At 41.3% G+C, this 25,070-nt stretch overlaps 1 protein-coding gene across 7 annotated transcripts in view; it reads left to right on the top strand.

Annotated features, from left to right (window-relative positions):
* Positions 1–25,070, top strand: part of Fer (FER tyrosine kinase) — a 295,423-nt gene that overhangs the window by 117,607 nt on the left and 152,746 nt on the right. The window contains exons 1-2 of one of the 7 annotated variants that reach the window (XM_021231248.2): positions 8,312–8,431; positions 10,121–10,316. The exons of 5 other annotated variants lie outside the window; for them this stretch is intronic. In XM_021231248.2, the coding sequence (XP_021086907.1) occupies positions 10,188–10,316 (129 nt within the window). In that variant the 5' untranslated portion in view covers positions 8,312–8,431; positions 10,121–10,187. Of the gene's footprint in view, positions 1–8,311; positions 8,432–10,120; positions 10,317–25,070 lie in introns of those variants that run through there. One more of the 7 variants, XM_040752943.1, reaches the window with a different exon arrangement.

Genomic DNA, 25,070 nt, shown 5'->3' with positions numbered 1-25,070 from the left:
TTCCGTTCCACCTTCATTTTCCTTAGTGATGAAAGTGTAAGCCAGTGCTACGGATGAGCATAAACTTTATATCTTTACATATAGTTTTGCTTCAGTTTGTTGTAAAATATATCATTGGTATTTAGATGTAACTCCTGTTGGCAGTATAACTATTACAAATGTCTCTGTATTTCGATGTTAAAAGCCTTTTCCAATCTTACTAGTTATAAAACATTCAGTGTTTTTGACACCGATCAGGTCCCAGTGCAGGTGAAAAGAAGATTGCTTGGTGACTCTTACCTTGTTCACTCATGCTTGAATGACTTAAGTTAAATTCAGAGCATCACGAAAACAACAAGATACATTTTTATTCTGGCTGTGTATGTAATAGCATTATATAGAATTTATTTAACTGTAATAAATTTAGGTATCGTTAACACCACAGATGCCACAATAAATTATATGTCAGATTTTTTTTCATCTTTTCAAGGATTTGATTCTTGTATTATTTCTAGTAAGATAAAGTAAATACAGGATTAGACCTTTGAAAGACCCTGGCCCAGTCTAACAGGCAGCTGAAAGCTGAGGCTTATGGAAAATTCCGTTCCTCCACAGCTGCATAGTCATTGCCTATCAAAAGGAAGCTCAGCCCAAGGACACAGGCTGCCTGGTGGCAAACACAGAGATATCTGCAGGCGGCCAGATGGCCCGCTCAGCAAGGTTGAGCAAACACAGAAACCGATTGTTCCTCGGACAGGGCCAAGACTAGAGTTCCAAGAAAAACTTCAATTGCCCCGAACCCTAGCCTCATTTAAATTGTCCAATCAGGGTCCTGTTACTAAGCTTCTCACTTCTGTCCCGCGCTTTTTGCTATAAAAGAACCCCTGAGTCCCCAGCTCGGCGCGCTCAGTTCCCCGAGACTGAGACGCCCGGGTACCCGCATGTTACCAATAAAAGCCTCTTGCTGTTGCATCCAAGTTCGTGGTCTCGCTGTTCCTTGGGTACGGGCCTCCCTTCCGTGAAAGCATCTCTTCGGGGGTCTTTCACCTTGTGATCTTTTTCTCCTGTGTATTCATTGAGTGTTTACTCTCATCTTTCACTTGTATACTTGTGTTGGTGTGATAAAAAATATATTTAATCAGAAAGATTATTAAGCAGACCCCTATGTTGAGAGCAAAAACCATGAGTTTTTTTCTGTATTTTAAAGAAATGTAAGATTATACAAATATAGTTGTATAGACAAATTGATTCTGATTTTTCACTGGCAGTTTAACTTACCAACAGAAATTAATGCCTACACACTTTCCAGCGTTTGATGACAGCATACAATTTAGAGGTCTCATTTTAATTTAGTGGTTGCTCATTATAATTTAGAAAGTTGTACTATGGAATTAAATCATAATTGTTTCTATTTTGGAAATCATACTGTGCTTTTATGGTGATGGGATAATTAGTGCAAGCACTTAAGGTTTTGGTAGATGGAGAATAAAGCAAGCGCGATCTACCCAGATCATGAAAAGTACTGGCCTTGTGCTTGCCACAGGAATATGAAAGCCTGATTTAATTGTGTCATTTCTTATGGGCTTCTTGGCTGACTTGTGGGAATATTGCCTCTCCCACGTCTCTGAGCCTGAAACAGCTGTGACTTTGAGCCAAGCAAGCGATGCAGTTTGATTTGGGGTTAGAACACGGGATGCTCCAGTATGCATCTCATCTTGCGGAGAGTCCATTAGCTGATGGGCTGCAGGTGTGACAGCGCCGATGTTCATAGCTTCAGCGTTAGTATTTCTCAGAGTGGCCGCCTGGTGGGAGAGCCATGCAGGAGTGAGAGATCATAGGGGCATGCCCACTGCAGGTGAGCTGCCTGTGCCGTAGGTGGTTGGTTAGTCAGACCCTTGTAGCCCTGACTGTAAGAAACGTTGAGACTTGAGGTAGCTAAAGACAGTAAATTCAGCAAATATAAAATGACAACCAGGAAAACTTGAGATTGTAACAAGTTATCAAGACCGTACAGAAACTGTGTACGGACCATGCCCTGTATGTGGAGCTACTACTCTTGAATCATGTTATTATACGCATCTCAAAGGTAAAGATGAAATGTAAGATGAAGCCACACAGTCTTAAGTAAAAGAAGGCATGTCACATTGCAGGAATGAAAAAAAATTTCATTGTATTTAGCCTTAAGATGTGTACCAGAGACTTGTACACTGACACTGTGTACTATGTGACCCTTGATGACATCACAGCAGCTAATGTGGTTCAGAAAGCCATCTAACACAGAATCTAGAATCCTTCAGTAGAAGAGGGGCCATGACACCAGCCTCAGTTCTGTAGCGTGAAGAGCGCACCTGCCACCAGACTTCACTTAAAGTGGACAACGTGGATGTGTTTGAACGGTTCCTTTTAGCCTGGGTGCTGTGCATTTGCTGACTCAAGTTGTGACTCGAGGCCAGCTACAAAGCTTGACATAACCCTGTCTCAAAAGGAATCTAAACAGGAACCAGCCAGACCCCACAGTTTTGTTTGAGTGCCTCTTCTCTGCTGAAGTTTGAATATGCAGTGCAATATTTTATACTTGTTTGAGGATAGAGCTATACATAACATTAAAGCATTTACTAGTCTGTTCTTTATCTTTTAAAAAGATGAATGCCTCTGTTATCTTTAAAATTATTGGAATATTTTATAGTACAACAATTGTTATATTTATAGAGACTTATTTTCTATAAAATTATTCTTTCCCTTTCTTAGGATTAAAAATATTGTTAGTGATGGTGCTTACACGGAAAATTTCACTCTTATTCTTCAACTTTGGTTTACAGCTTTATAATATATTTTACTCATTAGTGTCTCATTATTTCTATTTAGTTATTTTACCTTATAAATTTCTTTGCTGGTTTTATAGAAAATCAATCTTGATATAGATTTTAAAGATAAGTAATTGCAGAGTACTGAAAATTTTGATATTTAATGAAGACATTTCATTTTGGAGGGAAAGTTTTTCTTTTCTTTCTTTAAAATTTATTCTCCCCTCATGCAATATGCCCCAATGACCACAGCCTCTACTTCTTTTGGTTCCCTCTTCTCCTCTCCGACTCTGTTTCCCTTAAGAGAAGAGCAGGCCTCCCAGGGTGTCAATCCCAGGGCACAATAAGGCACAGTGAGACAAGGCACACCAGTAGGAGCAGAAGAGTCGGAGAGGCCCCCCTCCCACGTTAGGAGTCCCACGAAAATTTCTTTTGGCATCTATCACAGTTCAAACATGTAAATTTCCAAATAGAGGGCTTGATAGACAATTCGCTTCATTAGCACTTAGAGAAATACAGTCTCCCGTGCTCGATTGGGTTGACCGTCTTTTAAGTGAAGTTGCTAAGAACAAGACTCCTACCTTGGTTACTAGTTGCCGTGTGATGGCCAGTTTGCTAAGTAGAAAGCAGTATTTCATTCCAGCAGTCCTACTGAGAGATTACAGTTCAAAGAACTTCTAAATCTGAGGAGAGCTTTCTGACATTTTATCTTGGCTTTGTTGTTAAATCAGTAGACCAGCTTTGTAGTCAGAGGGTCTGGAGATCCGTCTAAACTAAGACTGTGTTACCACAGGGTAAGTATGTAACCTCTGTGAAATAAGATTCCATGTTAATCTTATTAACTAGGAATAAATGAAGTGGGAAGTTCTGGGAGCATCACGCGATTGTTTAGAAAGGTTGATAAAGTAATATGTAAAATGTTTAATTCAGTACCTTGCGTATGGGGAAGGTTATTAAATAGGAACTATACATAACAGTAATGTTATCATAGCGTCTCCTAACATTTTTTTAGAATTTTAATGTTGGAGACTATATTCTGTGTAAACATACCTACTTAATGGTGCAGTAACTCAAGGTAGGGAATTACCAGCAGGGGGAGCTCAGTGTCAGAAATCCAGCATCTGTTAAGGCAGCATGGTATCTTACTTTTAAGAAATAAAGCAAATGCATTTTGGTTTTGAAACGTAAGTGGAGGCTTTCTGTTTTTATCATGCCTGCCAGAACCACTACCTTGCTGTGTTGTTTCAGAGTATGAAGATGTATGCTTCATTTTTATTTTAAGTCCTTTATTTCATGTAATGCCAATATATAAGGTATGGCTGTTCGTTTCATGACTAAGACACTTTTAGTAAACTCAGTTTATAAACACTGGCTTAAGACTTGAACATGTTATTCCGTAACTGGATCCTGCCACTCAGACAGGCTTTTGTTGTTTCTAGTCAGTAAAAGCCTGTGACCTCAGTCAGCTTTTCAGACCAAAAGCAAAGTGGGAAATCACTTCCTGTTCCGTCTCCTGCAGTATCACATGCTCTACACAAGCACACTCCGTTACACTCGCTGCATATTCCGCTCCAGCCCAAACCCTTTTGCCTGTGACGACATAGGTGAAACTCGCCACAGACTTGGTCTGTCTGCCTTGCCAGTCTGTGTGCTCCTTTGTCCTTCCTATTTAGAGTGACCTCATCGTGTGAATGAGCTACTATATTTCTTCTGCCTGTGCCCCTCCTGCCATAACTAGGGTGAAATTCACATTCCTTACAAGTCCTGAACTACTTGAATTTGTCTCTGAGTACCAACTCCCATCAATACCTGCCCACTCCTCCTCCCTGCATCCCTTCTAGTTCACTGAGCTTTGAACACACAGAGCTTCTCAGTCTTCCTCCTTGATGTGTCTTTTCTTTGTAGTATTTTTGTCTAGGTTTTTCAAGGGACTAACTACCATGCTTTCATTATTTTAGATTTTAGGATATCTGCCCGCATGCGTGCATGTGTTGAACATTCTTCTGGCCAGCCTGGGCCCACTGCCATGTCAGTCTCTAAGTAAACACACAAATACTATATCAATTAAAAAACTGTTGGCTGGTGACTCAAGATTTTTTTTTTGCTATCTCTGTCTTAAATATTGACCCATATCTATTAATCTAAATATTCCGACGTGGTCTTCTCTTACCGGAGAAAGGTCTGGGGACCTGTTACTTCTCTGGTGTCCTACATGTTGTCTGACTCTAGGTCTCTGCAGAGAAGAGAAGAAGTTCAATTTCCTGTTTGTCCCTGCTTATATTCTGATTCTGTCCAGCTACATCACTTCCTGCCTATCTGTACAGAACTCCAGACCTCTGTGGTTAGCTAGTGGTGGATTCTGTCCAGCTTCATCACTTCCTGGGATCACATGACGACTCCTCTCTACCTATACTTCCTAGAATTGTCCTCATATCCTAGTCCCACCTATCTTGCTGCCCTATTAGCGGACAGATTTTTATTCATCAACCAATAAGATAAACATATACACAGAAAACAGCCCTCATCATGTGTGTGTGTATTTTTAAATATGTATTTTAATTCTTTGAGAACCTCCTACATGCTTTCAATACATTTTCATCATGTTTTTCTTACTCCTCCCACTAACTCCTCACAGATCCACCTCCCAGCTTCACCCAACATCATATCATGTGCCCCCCCCCCCACCTAGGCAAGTTTGTGCTACTTACATATGCATTGTTGTGTGTGTAAGTGATCTCCTGGAGAACTCCACAACCCAGGGGATACAGTCTCAACAAAAACTGTGACTCCCTCTCCCTGCAGCTGTCAACTGTTGGGACTAAGGACCACCCCCTCCCTTCTTGCGGGGTGTGGACTGGCTTGACCTTGTGCAGGTCTATCTAGACAGCTACGATTGCCTTGAGGTGAGGAGAGCAGCAGCCTGTTGTTTCCAGAAGACACCGTGTTTCTCCAGAATTCCCCAACGTCTGGCTCTTACAGTCTTTGTGCCTCCTCTCCCCTGAGTGTTGGCAAGAGTGGGTAGGATATAGATGTCCCATTTAGGGCTGAGCACTCCGTAGACACTCTCTGCACCTGTGCTGGCTCTGAGTTCCTGCATTGGTTACTGTCTGTCATACACAGCCACTTCTCCAATGAAGCTGTAGTCATCTATGTATACAGGGATACGAATACAGAGACAGTTTGATACTAGTTGCGCTTCACAGGATAGGGTAGTTGGCTCTCCCCTAGGCTCCTTAGCCATGCTCAGCCAGACTTGCGGTATCTGACAAGCGTCTCCCTATGGAGCAGATCTGATTGGGAAGCGGGGAGCTATCCCTATAGCACCTGTGCCACTGCTGTACCCGTGGGCAAGGTCTATGCCTGTGGTTATTGTCGCTTTGAAGTTTCAAAGCTGGGTAAGATTGTCGGTGGCTTTTCCCCTTTCGCTGCCTTGAAAAGCACCATGTGATATTCTGAAGGCTAGTCAGCAGGGAAGAGGCTTCATGGACAGTATGGATTTTATTTCTGCATGTCCTGTGACCAAAGTGGATGGTGTCTTCCTCAGGAGTGTCTTACCATCATGCTCTCATGTGCATTGAAGAACAATGGCAGCAACCTGTTCTAGGGGTGTCTTCAGCTCACCCTTGACCAACAATTTGAAGGGACGCATCTGACACTTGGCACTGGCTTTTTATTTGAAAATCTATGGCTTCTGAGTAATTCCTATTAAACTCTTTTATATGAAAGACAGGAAGCTTATAGCTTTCCACATGGTTTCCCCAGACGTCTTTAGCATTAGTCATTCCCCGTTTCCTGCCCTACTCTTCATTTCCCCACTTAACCCTCCTCATTTTCCTCCTTTCCCCCTTCACATGCATTCCACTCTTCCTTCTCCTGAGATCCTCCCCCTCCCTCCCATTGCTCCTCTCTAGGTTCCTGGATTCTGCAGATGTTCCAAGTTAACTGCAGCAGCAACATCTATAGATTCGACAGTAAGGTCCACATATGAATGAGAGCATGTGATGTTAGTCTCTTTTTGGATCTAGATTACATCACTCAAATGTATTTTTTTTCCAGTTATGCTGGTTCACGTGCAGTCTCCTTCTTCTTTCCAGTTGAATATAGTGCTTCAGCTCATAGGAACTGTCATTGTCTGTTCAGCACTTGAAGGCCATTTCTAGTTCCTGGCTGTTGTGAACAGAGCAGTGATGAACGTGGATGAGCAAGTCTCTGTAGTAGGATGGAGACATTTGCGTGTCTGCCGGGGGGACTTGGGCTACAGGGCAGGTCTCGTTCTGGTCTGGGGGAAGCACCACACTGGTTCTCATCATAGCAGCATCAAACATCACATGCTCTATAGGACGGAGATGTTTGTGTGTCTGCCGGGGTTGGGCTGCAGGGCAGGTCTCGTTCTGGTCTGGGGTGAGCCACTGCACTGGTTCTCACCGTGGCGGTGTCAGTCCACCATCCCATCAGCAGAGCCGGGCTCTGCCCATCCTTCCCACCACTTGTCTTCATCTTCTCTTCTCAGCCATCTGACTGGGATCTTAACATAGTCTTAATTTGCATCTCAAAGGCCATTTTCTGAAGAGTTTCCTCTGGCTACATTGCTATAAGGAGTCCACTTAGGCTCTTTACACCCTACCCTCATCATTTACCCCATTGCCCTTTGTCTTTTTATATGGTACCAGCTCTGAATATCTTTATCATTAATTCTACAACAGTGACTATTTGGCTAAAAAAATATTCAGCAGCTCCAGCATTTTCATGCATTAAATGCTAATATATGTATATTGCTGTATGTATTTGTTGAGGAGTGTTTATTTGTATTTTCTCCCCATTAATACCTATCTATATCCAAATTTAGCTTGTGAAGACAAACACTTTCATTGTATTTATTACCATTTGCTCGTCCTTGCCCAGTGCTTGCTATATAGATTTCGGATGTTGGATAGGCTGTTAGAATTCCCAGTAACAAAGAGTCATTGGATATTTAGATACAATACTTTCCTTGGGGAAGAGGATATTTTCAACCAGCAGAGTGATGCCTGGCTGTTTGCAGAGTCTCTGAAGGCAGCAGTCTCTGCATAGCAGTCTCCTTGGTTTCAGAAAGGAGATTAACAAGAATATTTATTGGAGGTTATAGTGTGTTAAGTTTCTATTGAAATGGGAAGTACATTTTTAGCATGGCCCCCAAACAGATTTAGATTTAAGGAGAAAAGGATGTTCAGCCTTCAGAAATATGAAACTATATATTCCTGACTTATTGCATCTATGGCCTTTGTTTCAGCAACTGGGAACTAATGCATCATCCATATTATTATTGTCTTTATATATGATCTGAAATAATGTCTGCTCAGCAGCATTTGATTTCAAAACTTTTAGTTACAGTAAGCAAAATCAATGGTATATATGATACAAAGGAAAACACCAGATTTAGTTTATTTCTGGGAGTAGACTAAGAATATAATATAACTGCTTTAGGTTCTTAACTATTGGCTGTAAATATTAATTTTCACTTATTTTTATCTCCAAGATTGCTTGCAGATTTAACATATTGTGATTTTGTGAGCCTGGGTGAGTGTCTGGCACCCAGTAAATCCTCACTGAATACTGAAAGAATAAATGAATAGAGCCAAGCTGTAAGTAAGCGACAAAGATAGGAAAATGTAAGTAAATTTATTCAGATATAGAAGTAAAAATTACTTGTTTAAAATGAGCTAAAAATGTGAGACCTGTGAAGAATATTAAGAAGTGTTAGTGTTGTTTGCTGAGTTTACCCTCACTTAAGCAGAAGAGAATTAGTGAATTGCTGAAGTGCATCTACAGACCCCTTTCTGGGAAGAGTGCTCTGGGTAAGGGACCTAACCCAAGAAGGAGCAGTGTCACAGCATGCACAGGTCCTGTCCTAGAGTCCTTTGGCTCCAGGCCTGACTTGTTCTTGTTGAGGCAGTGACCTTAGGAAGTTAGCTAATCTCTGCAAGCCTCAGCTTGAGTGTCAGTAAACTCAGGGGTGAAATAAATAAAACCTATGTCATAGAGCCTATGTGAAGGGTTCAATGGAAGCATCCTCAGAAAATGTCCAGGACAGTGGCAGCCCATAAGAAACTTTCTGTCCCATGTTGCCTACTGTCATTTATCAGTGGAAAAATGGATGGAATTGTTAGTGAATCCAAAATGAGAAGTTTCGGATAGGCCTGCTATAAACATGAGTGGCTTTTATGTACAACCAAGTTAACTGGAAGTTGGGCACAGATGAGACTTTGTATTTTGGTTGATGTAGGATCTCACAGTCAACACAGGCCAACCCTGAACATGTATTTCTTTCACTACCAAATGGTGGGGCTGAAAGCATGTGCCACTAGGCCTGGTCTTAGTTCTCTCAAGTGTGTTAAATTGGAAAGAATAGGACTTTTTAAAGGAGAAATGTTTATGTCAAACTTGTGTCCCAAAGAAGTTTGAAAGGCAAGACCTGTTTAGTAGGTCTCTGTTGCCTTTAAAGTGTTTTCCTGCTTTGTTTCCATGAAGCCTTCTGAACTTTATTCCACCTACAATCATGCTCTGGCCCAGGTGCTGATGTACACATGGACGCTCAGTACTCTGGTGGCAGAAGCAATAGGACTGCATGCGTCCAGCCAGAGCTCCACAGGGAGGCTGAGCAGACACACGCATGAGAAGGGTGTACCGCCCCGAGCCTGGAAGCAGTGTGTGGTGTCTCCCTGTTGCATAGGTGCTTTTAGCAGTAGTTCATACTTTCTAGAACAGATTATCCAAAGAACAGTCTTCTGTACCAGCTACACCTTCCTGACTTGGAGTAACCCAAGCACTCCTGTCGCCAGCCCTGCCCCTGCCCCACTGGGTATTCACAGACTCAGTATATTCTCCCAGGAAGGAAAGAATCTGATGAGACACTGGCTATCATCTGGACATCACTTAGGTTTTCTTATATTTGATCAGAGTTACAAAGTGGTAAAGAGTTACACCTCAATGGAATAAAAATTCAGGAGACACTTTAAAGCTGTGTGAAGTTTGTTTCCAGACATACTGGGAGGTAAGCTGAGTAGTTGGGGATTTTGAAATGGCTTCTATTCAGTGGGAAGACTTCCGCATGTTGTGAAGGAAGAAAATAAGTTATTTTATTTAAATGATTAGTTAAAAATCTGATCTGTTTCTTAGCTAGTGGGTCTTTATTTAGTGTATGTATATTCCCACCAAACAAAACAAAGCACAACAAAGTAAAACAAAACCCCCAACATCCGTTGGCTTTAATGGTCCCGTTCATCCAGGGCTGATGGTACAGTTCCCTGCCAACAGAGGAGCTCAAGGGCTGTGCCTTTTCTATCTTGCTTTTGTCTCAGACAGGAAGATCTGTGGACACATTGACTTCCGTGGGCACACTGTTAGTAGTTCTAGCTGAGATTTGAGATGGAGCAGACAGTGGAGTGTCCCCATTGTGAGGGTCAGCTGGGACCTGATTGTGACTCCAAGTACTGTAAAAAGTGTGCTATCACGTTGAGCCCTGAACCTTCCTCGTCAGAAATCCAGAGATATCAGGTAAGGAGGAAGGGGCTCAGGCCTGTACCGGGGCCCGGGCATTACCTGATAGTCCCAGGGATCATCGGCTCTGTTTATAATATCAGTGCTTCACTGGGAGAAATGTTTTTCTTGAGTTTTTTTTTTAACATTGGTATCACTCAGACACCCAAGCCAAGGATACGGGGTGGTGGTGCTAATCTTCATTATTTGTTTAATTTGTTTCTTATTCACCTCTCAGATTTGAGAGGAAAATGGGCTTTTTAGGCCATGAGAAGGTAAGAGAGTGCACTTCGTGCAGAAACACAGTTCAGTTTAAAATTTGCAATGGTGCCCAGACTTTTCTTTTCTACGTTTCAGTCTTTAATGCCTGCACAGCTCAACAAAAACTTGTTTTCAATTTCTGTGTCTAAAGGAGGGTAATATTTTTTCTTGAACCAATGTGTTAGATAATAGGGAAAATGACTGAGAAGCTTCTCACAGAACATGACTGTAGCTCAGTGCTGTTTTTATAAACCAGTACTTATAGTTTAATTTAGTAATCTGAAATACACCAACTGTTGCTCTTTTACTGTGTAGCGTGTAATTTCAGTGGGCAATAGGAATAGTGCTCTATACCTATACCACATTTGTTGTGTTTGTAAGGAGTTTCATGAACATTTTGTTCATTTGTTTTAGTTCACACTTAACTTCCCACATTTTCTGATTAGGGCCCTGATATTTTGTGCACATTTTCTGTGTTAGGAAAAAAAAAACTCTGACTTTGAAAAGAATGGAAATGGCAAAAAAGGATGTTCAATGATCATGAAACTGCCTATTGTCTTTTTAATTATCTTTGGAAATAATGGAAATAGATAAATAATTTCTGTCTTAATGTTACTCAATGGAATATGTGGATAATCACATTCTAATTAAGTGTCTTGTCATTAGGTAATACTATTCATAAGTTTAAAGATTGTTACTGGGTTTGTGGTATCTCAATTTGTGTATTCATAAAAATATTAGAGGATATAAAAATCCTTTGACATTGTCCTGTACAATTTATTATTGTAAATTATCTCTGACTTCCAAGGTATTAATGTCTTAAACAGCTAACTGATAACATATAACTCATCCTTAGCTTTTTTCTTTTGGAATAAAATGGGAAAGTATCATCTTTATTTATTCTAATTGAATATTAAATGTCCCTTTGACACAAAAAGTATATTCATGACACAGCTTTTTCACCTGGACAACACGTGTCAAACCCTGTGGATATATAGGGTAAAACAAGATTGGTCAGGAAAAGATAATTGATTCTATAACTGCAATCTGACACACTGTCATATTGCCATTTAAAAAAAGAAAAGGTCCATTTCAATTTATTCAGGATTTTCTTTTCATGGTATTTTATCCTTTTTGTAATTTGTGAATGCTGATCTTAATCAAAAGGTTCATTCTCTGGGTCAGAGTCAGTGGTGTTGGAATATCTGTAATGGTCATGTTCATTGTCTCTAACATCTCCACCCTTTAGCCTTAAAAATAAGTCTTGCTTTTTACTCTTCATTTTTGTGTATTTCTTTATCTTTGATATTTTATACTTGTATTTTGTTCTTTGTATTATTGGTATTAAAATATAATTTTATGCCTTTTATTTTTCAAATTGTTTTTTATTCTTTTTCTTTTGTATCAGTGGAAATTAAGAATTTAGTATTTACAATTTGCTGTATTTTTTATAGAGAAAGTAGGATAAGGATTTTCATGTTCATGTTCAGAAAAAATTAAGCACAGAAGTGCTCACTGAAATGAAATGTTCCAACAGCTCCACAAAGTAAATACATATTAAAATCTCATCTCTGTGAAATTTCATCCATAACCACAATGCTTTGTCTGAAGTTATTAGCTAATCCTGATGCAATATATAATGAGAGTTTGGGCTTTTCATAAGCCTGTAAGTTGCTTTTTGAGCATTTATCATCAGACAGAGACAGAGAGACAGAGAGACTGGGCCTGGTGTAGGCTTTTGAAACCTCAAAGCCCACCTTCAGCGACATCCTTCCTCCAACCAGGCCACATCTACTCCAGCAAGGCCACATCTCTCAGTCTTCCTAATTCTTCTCAGATAGGCCATTCCCTAATGTCTAAGAATTTAAATACGTGAGACTGTGGGAGCCGTTCTTATCAAACCTCCAAAATAGCTGTTCATGATTGTGTAAGCATTCACATGGAAGGTCCATGAAGAGTGTTAACTTCTATGCCCATTGATCTAAAAATGAGTTTTCCTAAGGGATAGTCTTAGTAAGTTTAAGCTATGCCTTTTCTCCCTCTCTTTCACCCTTCATTTCTATTTATATGAGTATGTGTGTGTGCCTGTATGAGTTTATGTGCATCATGTATAAGCAGTTATATTGGTGGCCAGAAGAGGGTGCTGAATCCTCTGGAACTGATTGTAGGCTATTGTGAGCTGCCATGTTGGTGGTGGGGCCAAACTTGGGTTTTCAGTAAGAGTAGAAAGCTGTCTTAACTGCTGAGCCATCTCCATCTCTAGCCCTCCTTTCCCTTTTAAAGAGGTGGAACAAAGTTCTTGTTCCTTTTTATTAAATGCCAGAAGCTCTGGTTTATTTGCTTAGGCTATTTCACTTTGTGAGGAAAAACTTATACTGTATTAACATCCTTTTCACCCCTCCCCCTTGTCCTTCCAACCCTTGTATTTCTCCTGCTCCCTCTTAAATCTATGACAGGCCTTCTTTGGGCATCGTATTGCTGAGGTTTCATGGGTGCAGGTCTTTGTCGTGTCTGGAAGACACTGTCCAGCAACAGACCCTTAGAGTTTTTCTGCCTTGTCTTCCAAATGTTCTCGGAGCCTTTTAAGGTAGGTGATGCTTTGTAGAAGTGCTCCTTGGGGTTTAAGAAGGCTGAATAATGACAACACCAGGATCTCATCATTAGATGAAGAGCTATAGGTAATCAATTGCTGCTGAGAGACACAGTTTCTTCAGGGATGAGTTTCCTGGTATGTTATCTGATCACAAATTATCCACACTAAAGCCATATACATAGGAACAACACTAAATGGAATCAGTATGTTGTACATATACATATATGATGATAATAATAATGAACTAGGAAATCATAGTGTCTTCCAGTCTGTGAGAGATAGTCCCCAGGAAAGAGCCATCCAGGTCAGTTTCATCTTGATTCTGCCATGTCTTATGTCTGAGGTATGTGGTGTCTGCAGCAGTAACTGCAACAGACTATAGTCTTATCAATGGTGTACCCCTGTCCAAAAATAACCCCAGGGATGGTTTGGGGTTCCTATCATTTGTCTATGGCTCCTGGTGCGAGCATTATCTCCCTGTGTGGCATAACTATGTTCTGTCTGTCTGCTTATACACCCACCTATCTACCTATCCCTCTGTCTCTACATATACACAAATACTCATGGCTATATTATATCTGATTCCTAAATGTATCTACAAATAAGTATGTTTCCTATGGCTTTCTAAACATTCTTACTGGCATTCATTTCTCCTTCCTTCCACTCTGCCCATCTCAGCCAAATTGCTCCCCTCCCCCATTTTCCCCTCTTGATTGTACTAGCTCTCTCTCTAGAGCTCTTCTATTCCCTACCCTCATGGTCTCTTCCTGCTTTCCTGGCTTCTGCAGTTATATATAACTTCAAGTTATATTCTCAAATGTAAAGATTTAGAGATGTCTTGTATGTATGTATAAAAACCTATGCATCTTAGTTTCCTGGGGATCTAGTGATCAGTTGTTGACCTTAATTCCCAAGTAAATGGGGGTCCTAAAGAAAGTCCTTTCTTGCACCTATATCTTATGGGATATTGCAAATGTTTTCTTCTAGGAGTTTCAGTGTTAGGTTTCACATTGAGGTCATTGATACATTGGAATTGAGTTTCCTGCAAGATGATAGTTGTGGGTAAGTTTCATTCTTCTATAGGTGTGCATCCAGTTTTCCTAGTCCCATTTGTTAAATATACTATATTTTTCTAGTATATTTTGATATTTTTTAATCAAACATCATATGGCACTCATGTTTGAGTCTGTTTTATCCACTCTTCTACTTGTCTATTCCTATGCCAGTGCCATGCGGTTTTTATTACTATAACCTTGCAATATAGCTTGAAACCTGGTGTGTTAATCCCTCAAAAATTGGACTTTTGCTCAGGATTGTTCTGGCTCTCTGGTGTCTCTGGGGTCTTTTGTGCTTCTACATGAAATGAGGGAGTCTTTCTTTTTCCATAAATATTGTTCTTTTGGTTTAATCTGTAAATTGCTTTCAGTAGGATGGTCATTTTCACAATATTAATTGTACCAGGCCATGAGCATTTGGAGGTCTTTATATCTTGTGATATCTTCTCAATTCTTTATTCAAAGATTTAAAAATTTCATCGTAGACACTTTCCCCTCCCTTAGGCTTACTCCTAGATTTATTTTGGCATGGGTGGCTATTGTGAATGGGAATGTTTCCATGGTGTCTTTCTCAGCATGCTTGTTCTTGATATACAGAAATGCTAATAATGATTAGTTCTCTGTGAATGAAGACAATAGTAAAGTAGTCAGACAGCCTGTTGACTAAAAGTATTACCAGGATATAACCTTGTCTCAAAGTTTGGAATACTTTAAAATCCTGGAACATAGGAAAAGTACAAAATACCGACAGAAGAAATCGCATAGCAGAGTCTCTAATACCTTAGCCCACTAGAAAATCAAACAGTGCTTACTTGAAAGTATTTCAGAAGACAGGGAAGTACAGTTTGTTTATGAAGGCAATCTGTTAAAAGATATGCCCAAACGAAGCATGTAATTAGTTGTGTTTAATTCTGAGATAAGTTATTTTCAATTTTATTCATGTTTTAAGATAACTGTTAGCTCTTTTATATCTTTGTAGACCTCCAAAGAATATTAAATATATATATACATATATACACACACATATATACATATATAAATTCTCTGTGTACTTCTGAATCTTTGAAGTTGATATTTAAAATTGTGGATTCAAGTCTATAAATAATCTTGTCACCCTCTGAGTATAGGAAGGAATTTTGGATATACAGTACACTTTAGATTTGAATGTAATAACCAGTATTCTGAATAAGAACTCGTTATTATGGTCTTGGAGAAGTTATGGAAGCTCTCTGTAAGCTTTGGTTTTCTGATCTTCGAGAGGAGAGTGTTACCAGGACCTGCTACTTGGTGATGTAGAAGGCTACGGTGTGCGGCACAGTGCGCACACAAGGCGTCGGTGCTTGTCCTTGGTGCATGGTGACACTCAGGAAGCGCTCACCGTCTTCAGCGTTATAACTGTCTTCTCAGCAGTCGGTGTTTTCGTTGTTGTTTGCTTTTCTTGAGAGAGACTTCACGGGACACATTACGACTGCCCTCTTTAACATTGCCTTTAAATCATTAGCAATGTTGACTCTACTCTCACTTTTACTCATTTGACAATACTTAAAACCATTTGCTAAGTCTCTGATCTACTCTGAGGGCTAATGGATTTAAAAGGCGTTGAATAAGGCATTTCTGAAACGAGACTCCCAGTGTTTTATGTGAACATTGAAAGGCCCCCCTTCTTACTATTTTATCGTTTTTGGTTGTTTCTTTGGAGGCAGATTCTCTATGTGTGGCCAGGGATGGCCTTGAACTGCCAGTGCCTCCCACGTGTTGGCTTTGCAGATGTGCGCAGCCATTCTTGATGTTGTATTTGTTTTTGTTTGGTTGGAAGGTTTACAGTCATTCCTAACCCATTGTTTTGTCTTTCCAGGACCCCACTCCTTATAATCATGAAATTGATCTCTGTCTGTTTCTGTCACAGTTTTGGATTTTAGTATTGAAGACCATTTTAGGTATAAATGAATCATATTGTATACAGAATATAAGTTATGATTAAATGTTTCAAATGCAAGAATTAAAGCACCTCTACCTCTCTACCACTTGAATTCTTGAATGACTTACTGATGGTGATCATTTGATTGACTCAAGATGTGCCCTGAGCACTGTGACAGTAGAGAGGAGAGTAAGAGCTACAGCTGTCACCTTTACAAGCGTTCTGAGGGACATCATCTCACCATGTCTCATGCAATCAGATAGTGAGGAAGAGAAACTTAGAAGTAGGCGGTCCTTTCTGCTACTGACTATGGAGTTTTATTGCATGAGTACATTGCGGCAGATGAGAGAGAAATTATTGTGTAGGAATTTCTGTACTCATTTTTAATGTTGATCTCTTAGTAGTATCCTATCTGCATATACAAATATTGCCCTGCTTATTTTGGCTTGAAGTTGTCTATTTTGTTTTTCATTCATTTGTTCGTTCGTTCATTCATTCATGCGCATGTTGCTGGGAACGGATCCAAGCCTTGCTCCTGAGGCAGGTGCTCTAACAGAACACCTTCTTAGCCTTCCGTTCCTTTCCTGATCACAGACTGTCAGAGATGGCGGTGCACCCTAAAATACAGGAGGCCTCGACTGATTTGTGTGACACTGGTTTGTGTGACAATGATGTGAGCAAGGCAGAGGAAAGAGCCCGTTTCCTCGCTCCTGTGCGGCAGGCGTATGAAAGCCCAGCGACCTTGTGGGTGATTGTGAATATTGCTACATGGTTTCTTGGCATGATCCTGGCTGCTGCTGAGAAAAATCTGTCTTTGGGACTGCAACATATTGTTGCCAGGAAACTTTAAGGCAAGGTGTTGTTAGAGATATGTTTTTAAAATATGGATAAGAAGTGGAAGACAAACACATGTATACACACATATACTTTAATTTTGTTGCATAGAATTTGTGAGAACAATGCCATAATTGACCAGTTTTTCTGAGTTGTTATAAAGGGTGATTTTTTTGTATAGTTACAATGCCAGTGACTGCCTTATATGACAAATGTGAAATGATTATTCTTTGTCACCTTATATTAATGTCCTTGACAGCATAACAAATGACTACAAACTTGAAACAGAACAGAAATTCCTGTTACTGTTGTGGAAGTCTGAAGCTCCAGGCATTGAACAATTGGTTCTTTCTTTGTCTGCAGGGAACCTGTCCGCACTTCTCTCCTAGCTTCTGATGGCTTCTGGAATCCTTACTGTTTTTTGACTCCTAGACAGAGCACACCAATTTGTTCCTTCACATAGCCTATCTGTCATCATCTGAGGATGCTTGCCATTGGATTAGGATTATTTAGGATAGTCTCATCACGATATCTGTTACTCCACCACCCTCAAAACATAATGTCACATCCACATGTTCCTGGTGGGCATCTTTGTGGGGACCACCATCCAAGCCACTGTCGCTTGTGTCTGTTCTTTTGGTATCAAGGAAGAACTTAAAATGTGGAGCTGTTGGAGGAGAGCTCTTTAACTTTGCTGAAACTGGCTTTTCAGCTTTGTCTTTGGGCTATCTTATGATCATTTATCCTGGAAGCCCTAGGGATGTTAAATGTCTTACCAAAGGTCATGTGTGTAGACAGCTAACTTTTCTCTGGGACAGGGTTTCTTGTTTCTCAGGATGGCGATGAGCTTTCTGTGTCCTCAAGCATGACCTCAAACTCACTGTCCTGCCTTAGTCCCTGCATCTCTCCCGGCACCATCATGTCTGCCTGGCACTCAGCAGCCTACCCATAAACAGCCTGGATGCCAAATTTTTACTCTTTATATTTTTTGACAACTCTTGCCTGTTTCCTGAACTCCTTATCCTCCATCATTCAAGAATAAATTGTGCTTGCAGTTTGGTTCATAAATGCCCAGTTTATTGCTCTGATAATACAATAAACAATGGGATATTAGACACACGTACACGTATGTATGTATGTATGTTTGTATGTATGTATGTATGTATGTATGCATGTATGCTCTAGTCCTGTCTTTGGCTGTACTTCCGAGGTGGACTGTAAACATCAGAATTTCAGGCCTGCAGTATTACATTTTGTGTAATTTTTTTCCTAATCCTCCTTATGGGAAGTTAGATATAGGTGTATTTGCATGTAATAATTGATATTTTCAACTGATGAAACTTTTCCTGTTTTTGATTACGACATTAAGTAGAATGGCAGGAACTTTTATTTAAATAGGATTTGCCAGTTGTTGGATGCCCAGAGCAGTACTAATTCCTTTGTGTGTCATATTTGAACTTTATTGCAGTCTTTTTGGCAATACCTTCCTAGTAATCACTTCTGTATGGTTCCCAGGTAATATAAAAGAAAACTGGTACAGAGAGGGTATAGGCAACTTGACCAAAGTTATGTAGATAGGAAGTGGGCGTGGTAGGCTGAGCATTTGAGCCTTACTCTCATCTAAGTCTTCTTTGCTAGTCATTCCTAATCGAGTCTCTGTGTTAGATTATGTAGCTGCAGTGACATGTCACTAGGTACAGCATCATTCCTGTGTACCAAACCGACCCACATGCGTGACTACCAGTCCTGAATTGTTTTTAGTATTTTCTATCTTTGTAGAAATCAAAAGAAAAATATGATGTGACATGTAAAAAATCATATAACCTTCAGTTTCCATGTCCCTAAAATCCTTTTCGATGGAACCCGCCCATCTCTCTCTGCTGTTGTGGCTACAGTGCTCAGTAAGAAGATAAGGAGTACTCACTTGCAGAGGTAAAGAGTTGTGGCAGCACACATCATTCCCATTTCTCGGGAGTTAGCAGCTCATACAATATTGCTGGTAACTAGTCATTTCATCTTTGCATTGCTCTTATAACAACCAAGTAAACTTTCCTTGGGGGGCAATACATTTCCTTGTGAAAAAGGCATTTTAAAGTGAGGTTAAGATTGTCTTAGATTATCACTCAAGGAATTGTACCAAAACTTTTGGAAAATATTGACCCTTGGGTGTGGAAAAATATCTCTGTACCTGACATTGGGTACTGCCAGTGCCTCATTTTTGTTTTTGAACCCTTGCCAGTTTTGCTAGGCTCCAGTCCTTCCTGACTCTGCTTCCACCAGTTCAGAGATCACAGATGTAGTTGTCGCCCCTGGGTGCTGGGCAACTGAAGTCAGAGCCTCATGCTTGGGTAGCACTGTACTCCCTGAGTCTCCTCTCCAGATGTGAACCTCTTCCTTAAGGCAGGTGGTATTTATCACACTGTGGATACCCACGTTTCCTAACCCTCTTATTCACTGTGGACATTTAGATTGATCTTGGCTTCTTGCATAGTGCTCTAGTGAACACAAGAGTACACATTTGTAAATGCTTATTGGAGCGTTGTAATCACAATCGCACATTCCAAGCAAGCATGTGGAGTTCGTTTTGTATTAATACTCAACTGAGTCAGGTTGGTTATAACAGAGTTCGTCTACTCTTGTACCTGGAGATATGCAGAAGTTCCAACTGTGCCATCAAGAATTGTTTGGATTTTGTGTGTGAGCTCTCCCTTCTGTTGTACTGAATTGATGCTTAGGGTCTCAGGCAGGAGGTGACACTGTCCCAGTGTGAGCAGGTTTCTTGGGGTGGCTGGGAGGGAGATGGGCATTTGGAGCTGGGCCACCTGCTTCTTCCCTTCTTCCTTAGAGCCATCTCTCCAGCTCCCTGCTGCAATTGGTTTACTCACAGTGGTTTTTGTAGCACGAATAATAAAAACCCAGAGGCAGATGTTGGGGTTCAAGCTGAAGATCAGAAAAGCAAAGCAGCCAACCACTGGAGAGTTCTTACCTTTACCAAGTCTCAGATCAAAAGGGATGGTCCTCAGTGGGACTGCAGCCTGCCTGACTCCTGTCTCCTCCACTCTTACATCCTTCTCTAAGGCTGGGACTAAAGCGATGCGCCTCACCACCCAACCTCTATGGCTAACTAGTGTGGCTGCTGGGATTATTGATGTGTGCCACCACTGCCTGGCTTCTATGGCTGACTGTCGTGGCTAGCTTTGCACTCTGATCTTCAGGCAAGCCTTATTTGTTAGATCATAAACAAAAATATCACCACAGTGTTTTCCATAAATGTATTCTGATCACAGTTTCCCTCCTTCATCCTCTCCCAGGTCTTCCCACCCATCCAACCCCCATGCCTTCTTTCTCTTTCTCTAGAAAACAAGCAAGCAAATAAAAAAACAAAGAAATCGGATTTTAAAGAAAAAGCACAAGAAACTAACACACATACACACACACACACACACACTCAAAACCACAAAACTGGAAACAATAACGTAGAAGCAAATAGGTACTCAAGCATACACACACACATTCTCTCTCTCTCTCTCTCTCACACACACACACACACACTCTCTCTCTCTCACACACACACACACAAACACACGCACACTCTGTCTGTCTGTCTCTCTCTCTCTCTCTCTCTCACGCACACACACACAAACACACACACTTGTCTGTCTGCCTCTCTCTCTCTCTCTCTCTCTCTCTCTCTCTCTCTCTCTCTCTCTCTCACACACACACACACACATACACAAACCACAAAACTGGAAGCAATAATGCACAAGCAAAAAACCAATAATATTTTTTTAAGCCCAAGAAAGCATCATGAAACAAGCAAAAATCTACAAAAACACTACTAAGCTCCTTTTGTGCTGGCATTTCCTGTTGGGCATGGGACCTGCCTCTAAGTATGGTTTATATGCCCAGTGAAACTCCATTGGAAAAACCTTAGTTTTTCCATTGCAAGCACTTGTCAGTTGGAGATAGCTTCTTTGGTTGGGAAGGGAGTTCATTTGGGTTCTTTCTAAACTCCATTTCCTGGTCGGAAGTTATTAGCTGTTAACGGCAGGGAAAAAGCCCACTACCTTCCTTTATTTAAAATTTGTGTTTTGTTTTTATTGTCTTAGGATGTTCTTTTATGCCTTACTCCTTCTGATTCTGTTCTAATGGATAAAATCTTGATTGTGGCCTTGAAGGTGTAAATGTTCCGAGTTATTAGTTGGAAGTGGGTAAGAGGATTATTGGTGCCTGGGCTGTTGCAGAATACTAAACAGCAAATGGCCCCGGGAGACATTGTGATAAAGCTGGAAACTCAAACCTTTACAGGAATGAAACCTTGTATCTAGCAGTCTTCACAGTGTCCTTGTAGAGCCTCTGCCATAAACACAGTGCTAAGAAAGAGAATCTTCTATCCCAAAGCAGTTAGCAAAATAACAGAAACCAAAATTTATGAAGCATCTGACCCTTCAACATCCTTGAAGATAAAGGTCTTACTAGGTTCCCAGGCTGGCTTCCAAGTCTTCATCCTTCGGCTCAGGTGTCCCTAGTACTGGGATTGCATGAATATGCCTCTGTGCCATGCTTGGCTTTTAACCCTTTAAATTCCCAGTCTGTCATCTTGGCTATATGTCCTCAAATGAAGACTGTATTTGATAAATGGATGCTTTTTAGTGTCTGCCTTCATGAAGACCCTGAGTATAATCCTTGTTTTGCTTCATACATAATGGGAGTGAAATGGTGGATGACTTCTCCTTAAAAATGCAAATAGAATTGGATATGGAAAGAGGCCCAGACCACTGGTGATTCTTCTTAATAACAAAAATTGGGTAATGGGCTACTGAATGATAGCTCCTGACAGTCCTTTGGTGCTGAGCCTGTGAGAGGGAAGGTCTTTGAGTACCACCATCCTGGGCGGACCTGTATCAGCAGATGACTCCCAAGAAGGTTTGGACAAACTTGCAATGACAGTGTTTAGGCTCGTGTGACAGATTAAAAGTGGAAGAGCCCAGCCCTCAGAGTGGGGCGACAGTATCTGCCCAGTGCCCCCCTCCTCACCTCCATACCTCTCCCTCTCCTCACCTTTTCCTTCTGTCTTTTTTTTTTTTTTTTGAGAAAAGATGTGTTGTTTTTCTCATGCTTTGATAAAACACCATGGCCAAGGAAGTTACAGAAGGAAGGGGGCTTATTTGAGCTTGTGGACGGTGGGTGAGACCCCTGACTCAGTGGGTGCTTGAGTCTGAAAGATGGCTCCTTAGTGATGTAAATAAGGGACTGATCATTGATTCAAACTAAAAGTGCACCCAACCAGGTCCTGCTCAGTAACTATTGCTGTAACATTAGAAGTTAGACAATAAGAGCAATAAATAGATGTGCTCTTTTCTCTAGGTAAATATTGAATTTAGACTCACTTTATGCAAGTTTCCTGGCATATAATGCAAGAATATGACATGTTGAAAAGACTTGTGACTCATTATTTATAACATAGACAGGAGATGACCCAGATAGTGGAATGACCAGATGGTGCGTTCAGTATAGCTGTTACAAAAAGACAAAAAGACCAAGGGATCCAATACAAAGGATGGACAATGGTGTAAAAAGATGGACCAGCAGCAGTATGTTGCTATAGAAATAGAACTGCCAGAAAAGCAGGGATTCGTTAGATGGGCTTGTTAACAATAGACTAGACACAGAAGGAACGATGGAGAGAGTAAGACCCGCTGATGGAGTCATGGGACAGAGGCCGCAGCAGAAGGATCCAGCCGAAGAGCAGAGCAGTGTTCGTGATCGTCAGTTTATGAAATGATGTAGTGCTGGAACCGGAGAAGGCAGAGAGGGGCCATGAGGCCCGAGAGCATGTGAGCAGATGGTCCACACATTTCACCCATAAGTGCAAAGCGGAAGCAGACCATACACCCCTTTCCTTGGCATAAAGATGAAATACCAAGTGCCGATGCCTGAGCTTGTTCATTGTGGTCATGCCAAGAGGAGGCTGGTGAGACGAGAGAGTGGAAGCTGGTGGGGAAGCATGTGCGTCATCTGCCAGGGCTTCCCATGAGGTTCCAGCACGGCGGTGGTGGCGCTCGCCTTTAATCCCAGCACTCGGGAGGCAGAGGCAGGCGGATCTCTGTGAGTTCGAGGCCAGCAAATTCCAGGACAGCCAGGGCTGCACTCCGTAAACTTTTCATTTCATTCTTTCTTTCTCTCTGATGAGGCTATTCTAACCCTTTGGAAACAATTTAAGTGGGCATGCTAGAGAGTAGGCAAAGTTGATAAGTGCTTGAATAACAGCTCCGAGCACCCTGTGTTCCTGCTTCATGGTTCCTTAAGGAACGTCAAGAATTCACTGTTTTACTATGCCCGTCATTGTTTTTAAAACAAAAGCGTGGCTATACTGAATCTAGATAAGCTAATTCATAATAATTAAACAATTATTCATAATACTGAATTTAAAAAGCAGACCCACACAGGACACAGCCCCTTAGCCCTTCTGCATGAGACCAAGGAGGTGTTGCTCAAGAAGGGGGTGGAAATGCACCTCACACTTCGGGGTCTGGTTTTCAGATAGTGTCTTGGGGGGAGGAGAAGTGAATACGCTAAGTGCAGATGGTGTCTCTGGCAGTGACATTCGTCAGTGATACTGCAATAGTGAAAACTCAGTGTATACCAGAGCAAGAGCAGCCTTCATCCCTGCTGTGGACTCTGAGTGGCAGTGCTGTGTCCCTGCAGGGTCCCTCAGCTGATGTGGGGAGTGAGTGGCAGTGCTGTGTCCCTGCAGGGTCAGTCAGCTGATGTGGGGAGTGAGTGGCAGTGCTGTGTCCCTGCAGGGTCCCTCAGCTGATGTGGGGAGTGAGTGGCAGTGCTGTGTCCCTGCAGGGTCAGTCAGCTGATGTGGGGAGTGAGTGGCAGTGCTGTGTCCCTGCGGGGTCCCTCAGCTGATGTGGGGAGTGAGTGACAGTGCTGTGTCCCTGCAGGGTCCCTCAGCTGATGTGGGGAGTCCGCATATGAAGAGAGCAATATGGCCATCTGTTTCTAGCTTCTGTGTGTCTATCTGCCTTACTGTATATCTAAGTTTGCTGTAAATAAAATAGAAGGAAAAGAAGAAATTGTTGTTGTTGTTATTATTATGATTGGTTTTGGCTTACACATTTAGAGAGAACACTGCAGAACTTAAACTGTGTCTGAGTGTGGAAGAAGAGGGAGCTTGTTGCAGCCGCCCTCTGCACTCTGGTATACCCAGACCCATCATCTTGTGCACCCTCCACAGACTTAAGAAAGTAAGAAAAATGACTTAAAACATTTACAACTTAGCTCTCAGTCCCCCGAGCACTGGTATTTTACAACAACTAGGTCTCTTTAAAATCATCAAGCTTCCTCTTTATACATTTGTAGCTTAATTTAGTTTGGGGTATGGAGATACTTGACTTTTTAGCAAGTGGGCTGTGCTTCTTTTAGTAAATGCCTGTAATGTGCAAGAATCAGAGGACAAGATGGCACTCTCAGCTTGGTGACTGGGCACTGAGTGCAACCACTTGCAATTGCTCAAACATATCCTTCTGAAATTCTTTTAGTACTTAAATTCTAAACCCCGATGAAACAAAATCATCTAGTTTTCATTCTTCCTAGAAAAATCAACATCCGCAAAAGATGGAGTTACGTGTCCGTGTGTAAGTGCCTTCTGTTTAATAGGATGTGCTGGTATTTACAGTCTGGCCTGTGATTCCTGAGTCCTCGTGAGCACTGCCTTTCTCAGGCCGTCTTTTCTGTGTTATAATGTCCTTGCAGCTGTTTCTCAGCAACATCCCTGCAGGTTTCATGGCTTCTTTGCTCAAGAAGTCCCTAAGATATCTGGGCTCTCAGCCTGGAGTTCTGAGTGTAGCTGTGTTCATCTTTTTCCTTGGACTCCAGGTTGCTTCTTCAAAGAATGTCATGAGATTGGGCTTGTGTACAGAAGTCTGCAGGAAATAGCATTAGATTATTGATTTTTTTTTCTTTTTGGTTTTCCGAGACAGGGTTTCTCTGTGGCTTTGGAGGCTGTCCTGGAACTAGCTCTAGTAGACCAGGCTGGCCTCGAACTCACAGAGATCTGCCTGCCTCTGCCTCCCGAGTGCTGGGATTAAAGGCGTGCGCCA

The sequence above is a fragment of the Mesocricetus auratus genome, unplaced genomic scaffold (assembly GCF_017639785.1).
Source record: "Mesocricetus auratus isolate SY011 unplaced genomic scaffold, BCM_Maur_2.0 Super-Scaffold_100010, whole genome shotgun sequence".
In the NCBI taxonomy this organism is placed as follows: domain Eukaryota; kingdom Metazoa; phylum Chordata; class Mammalia; order Rodentia; family Cricetidae; genus Mesocricetus; species Mesocricetus auratus.
Note: the sequence above shows the minus strand (reverse complement) of the source record. Positions and strands in the feature narration are given on the sequence as shown.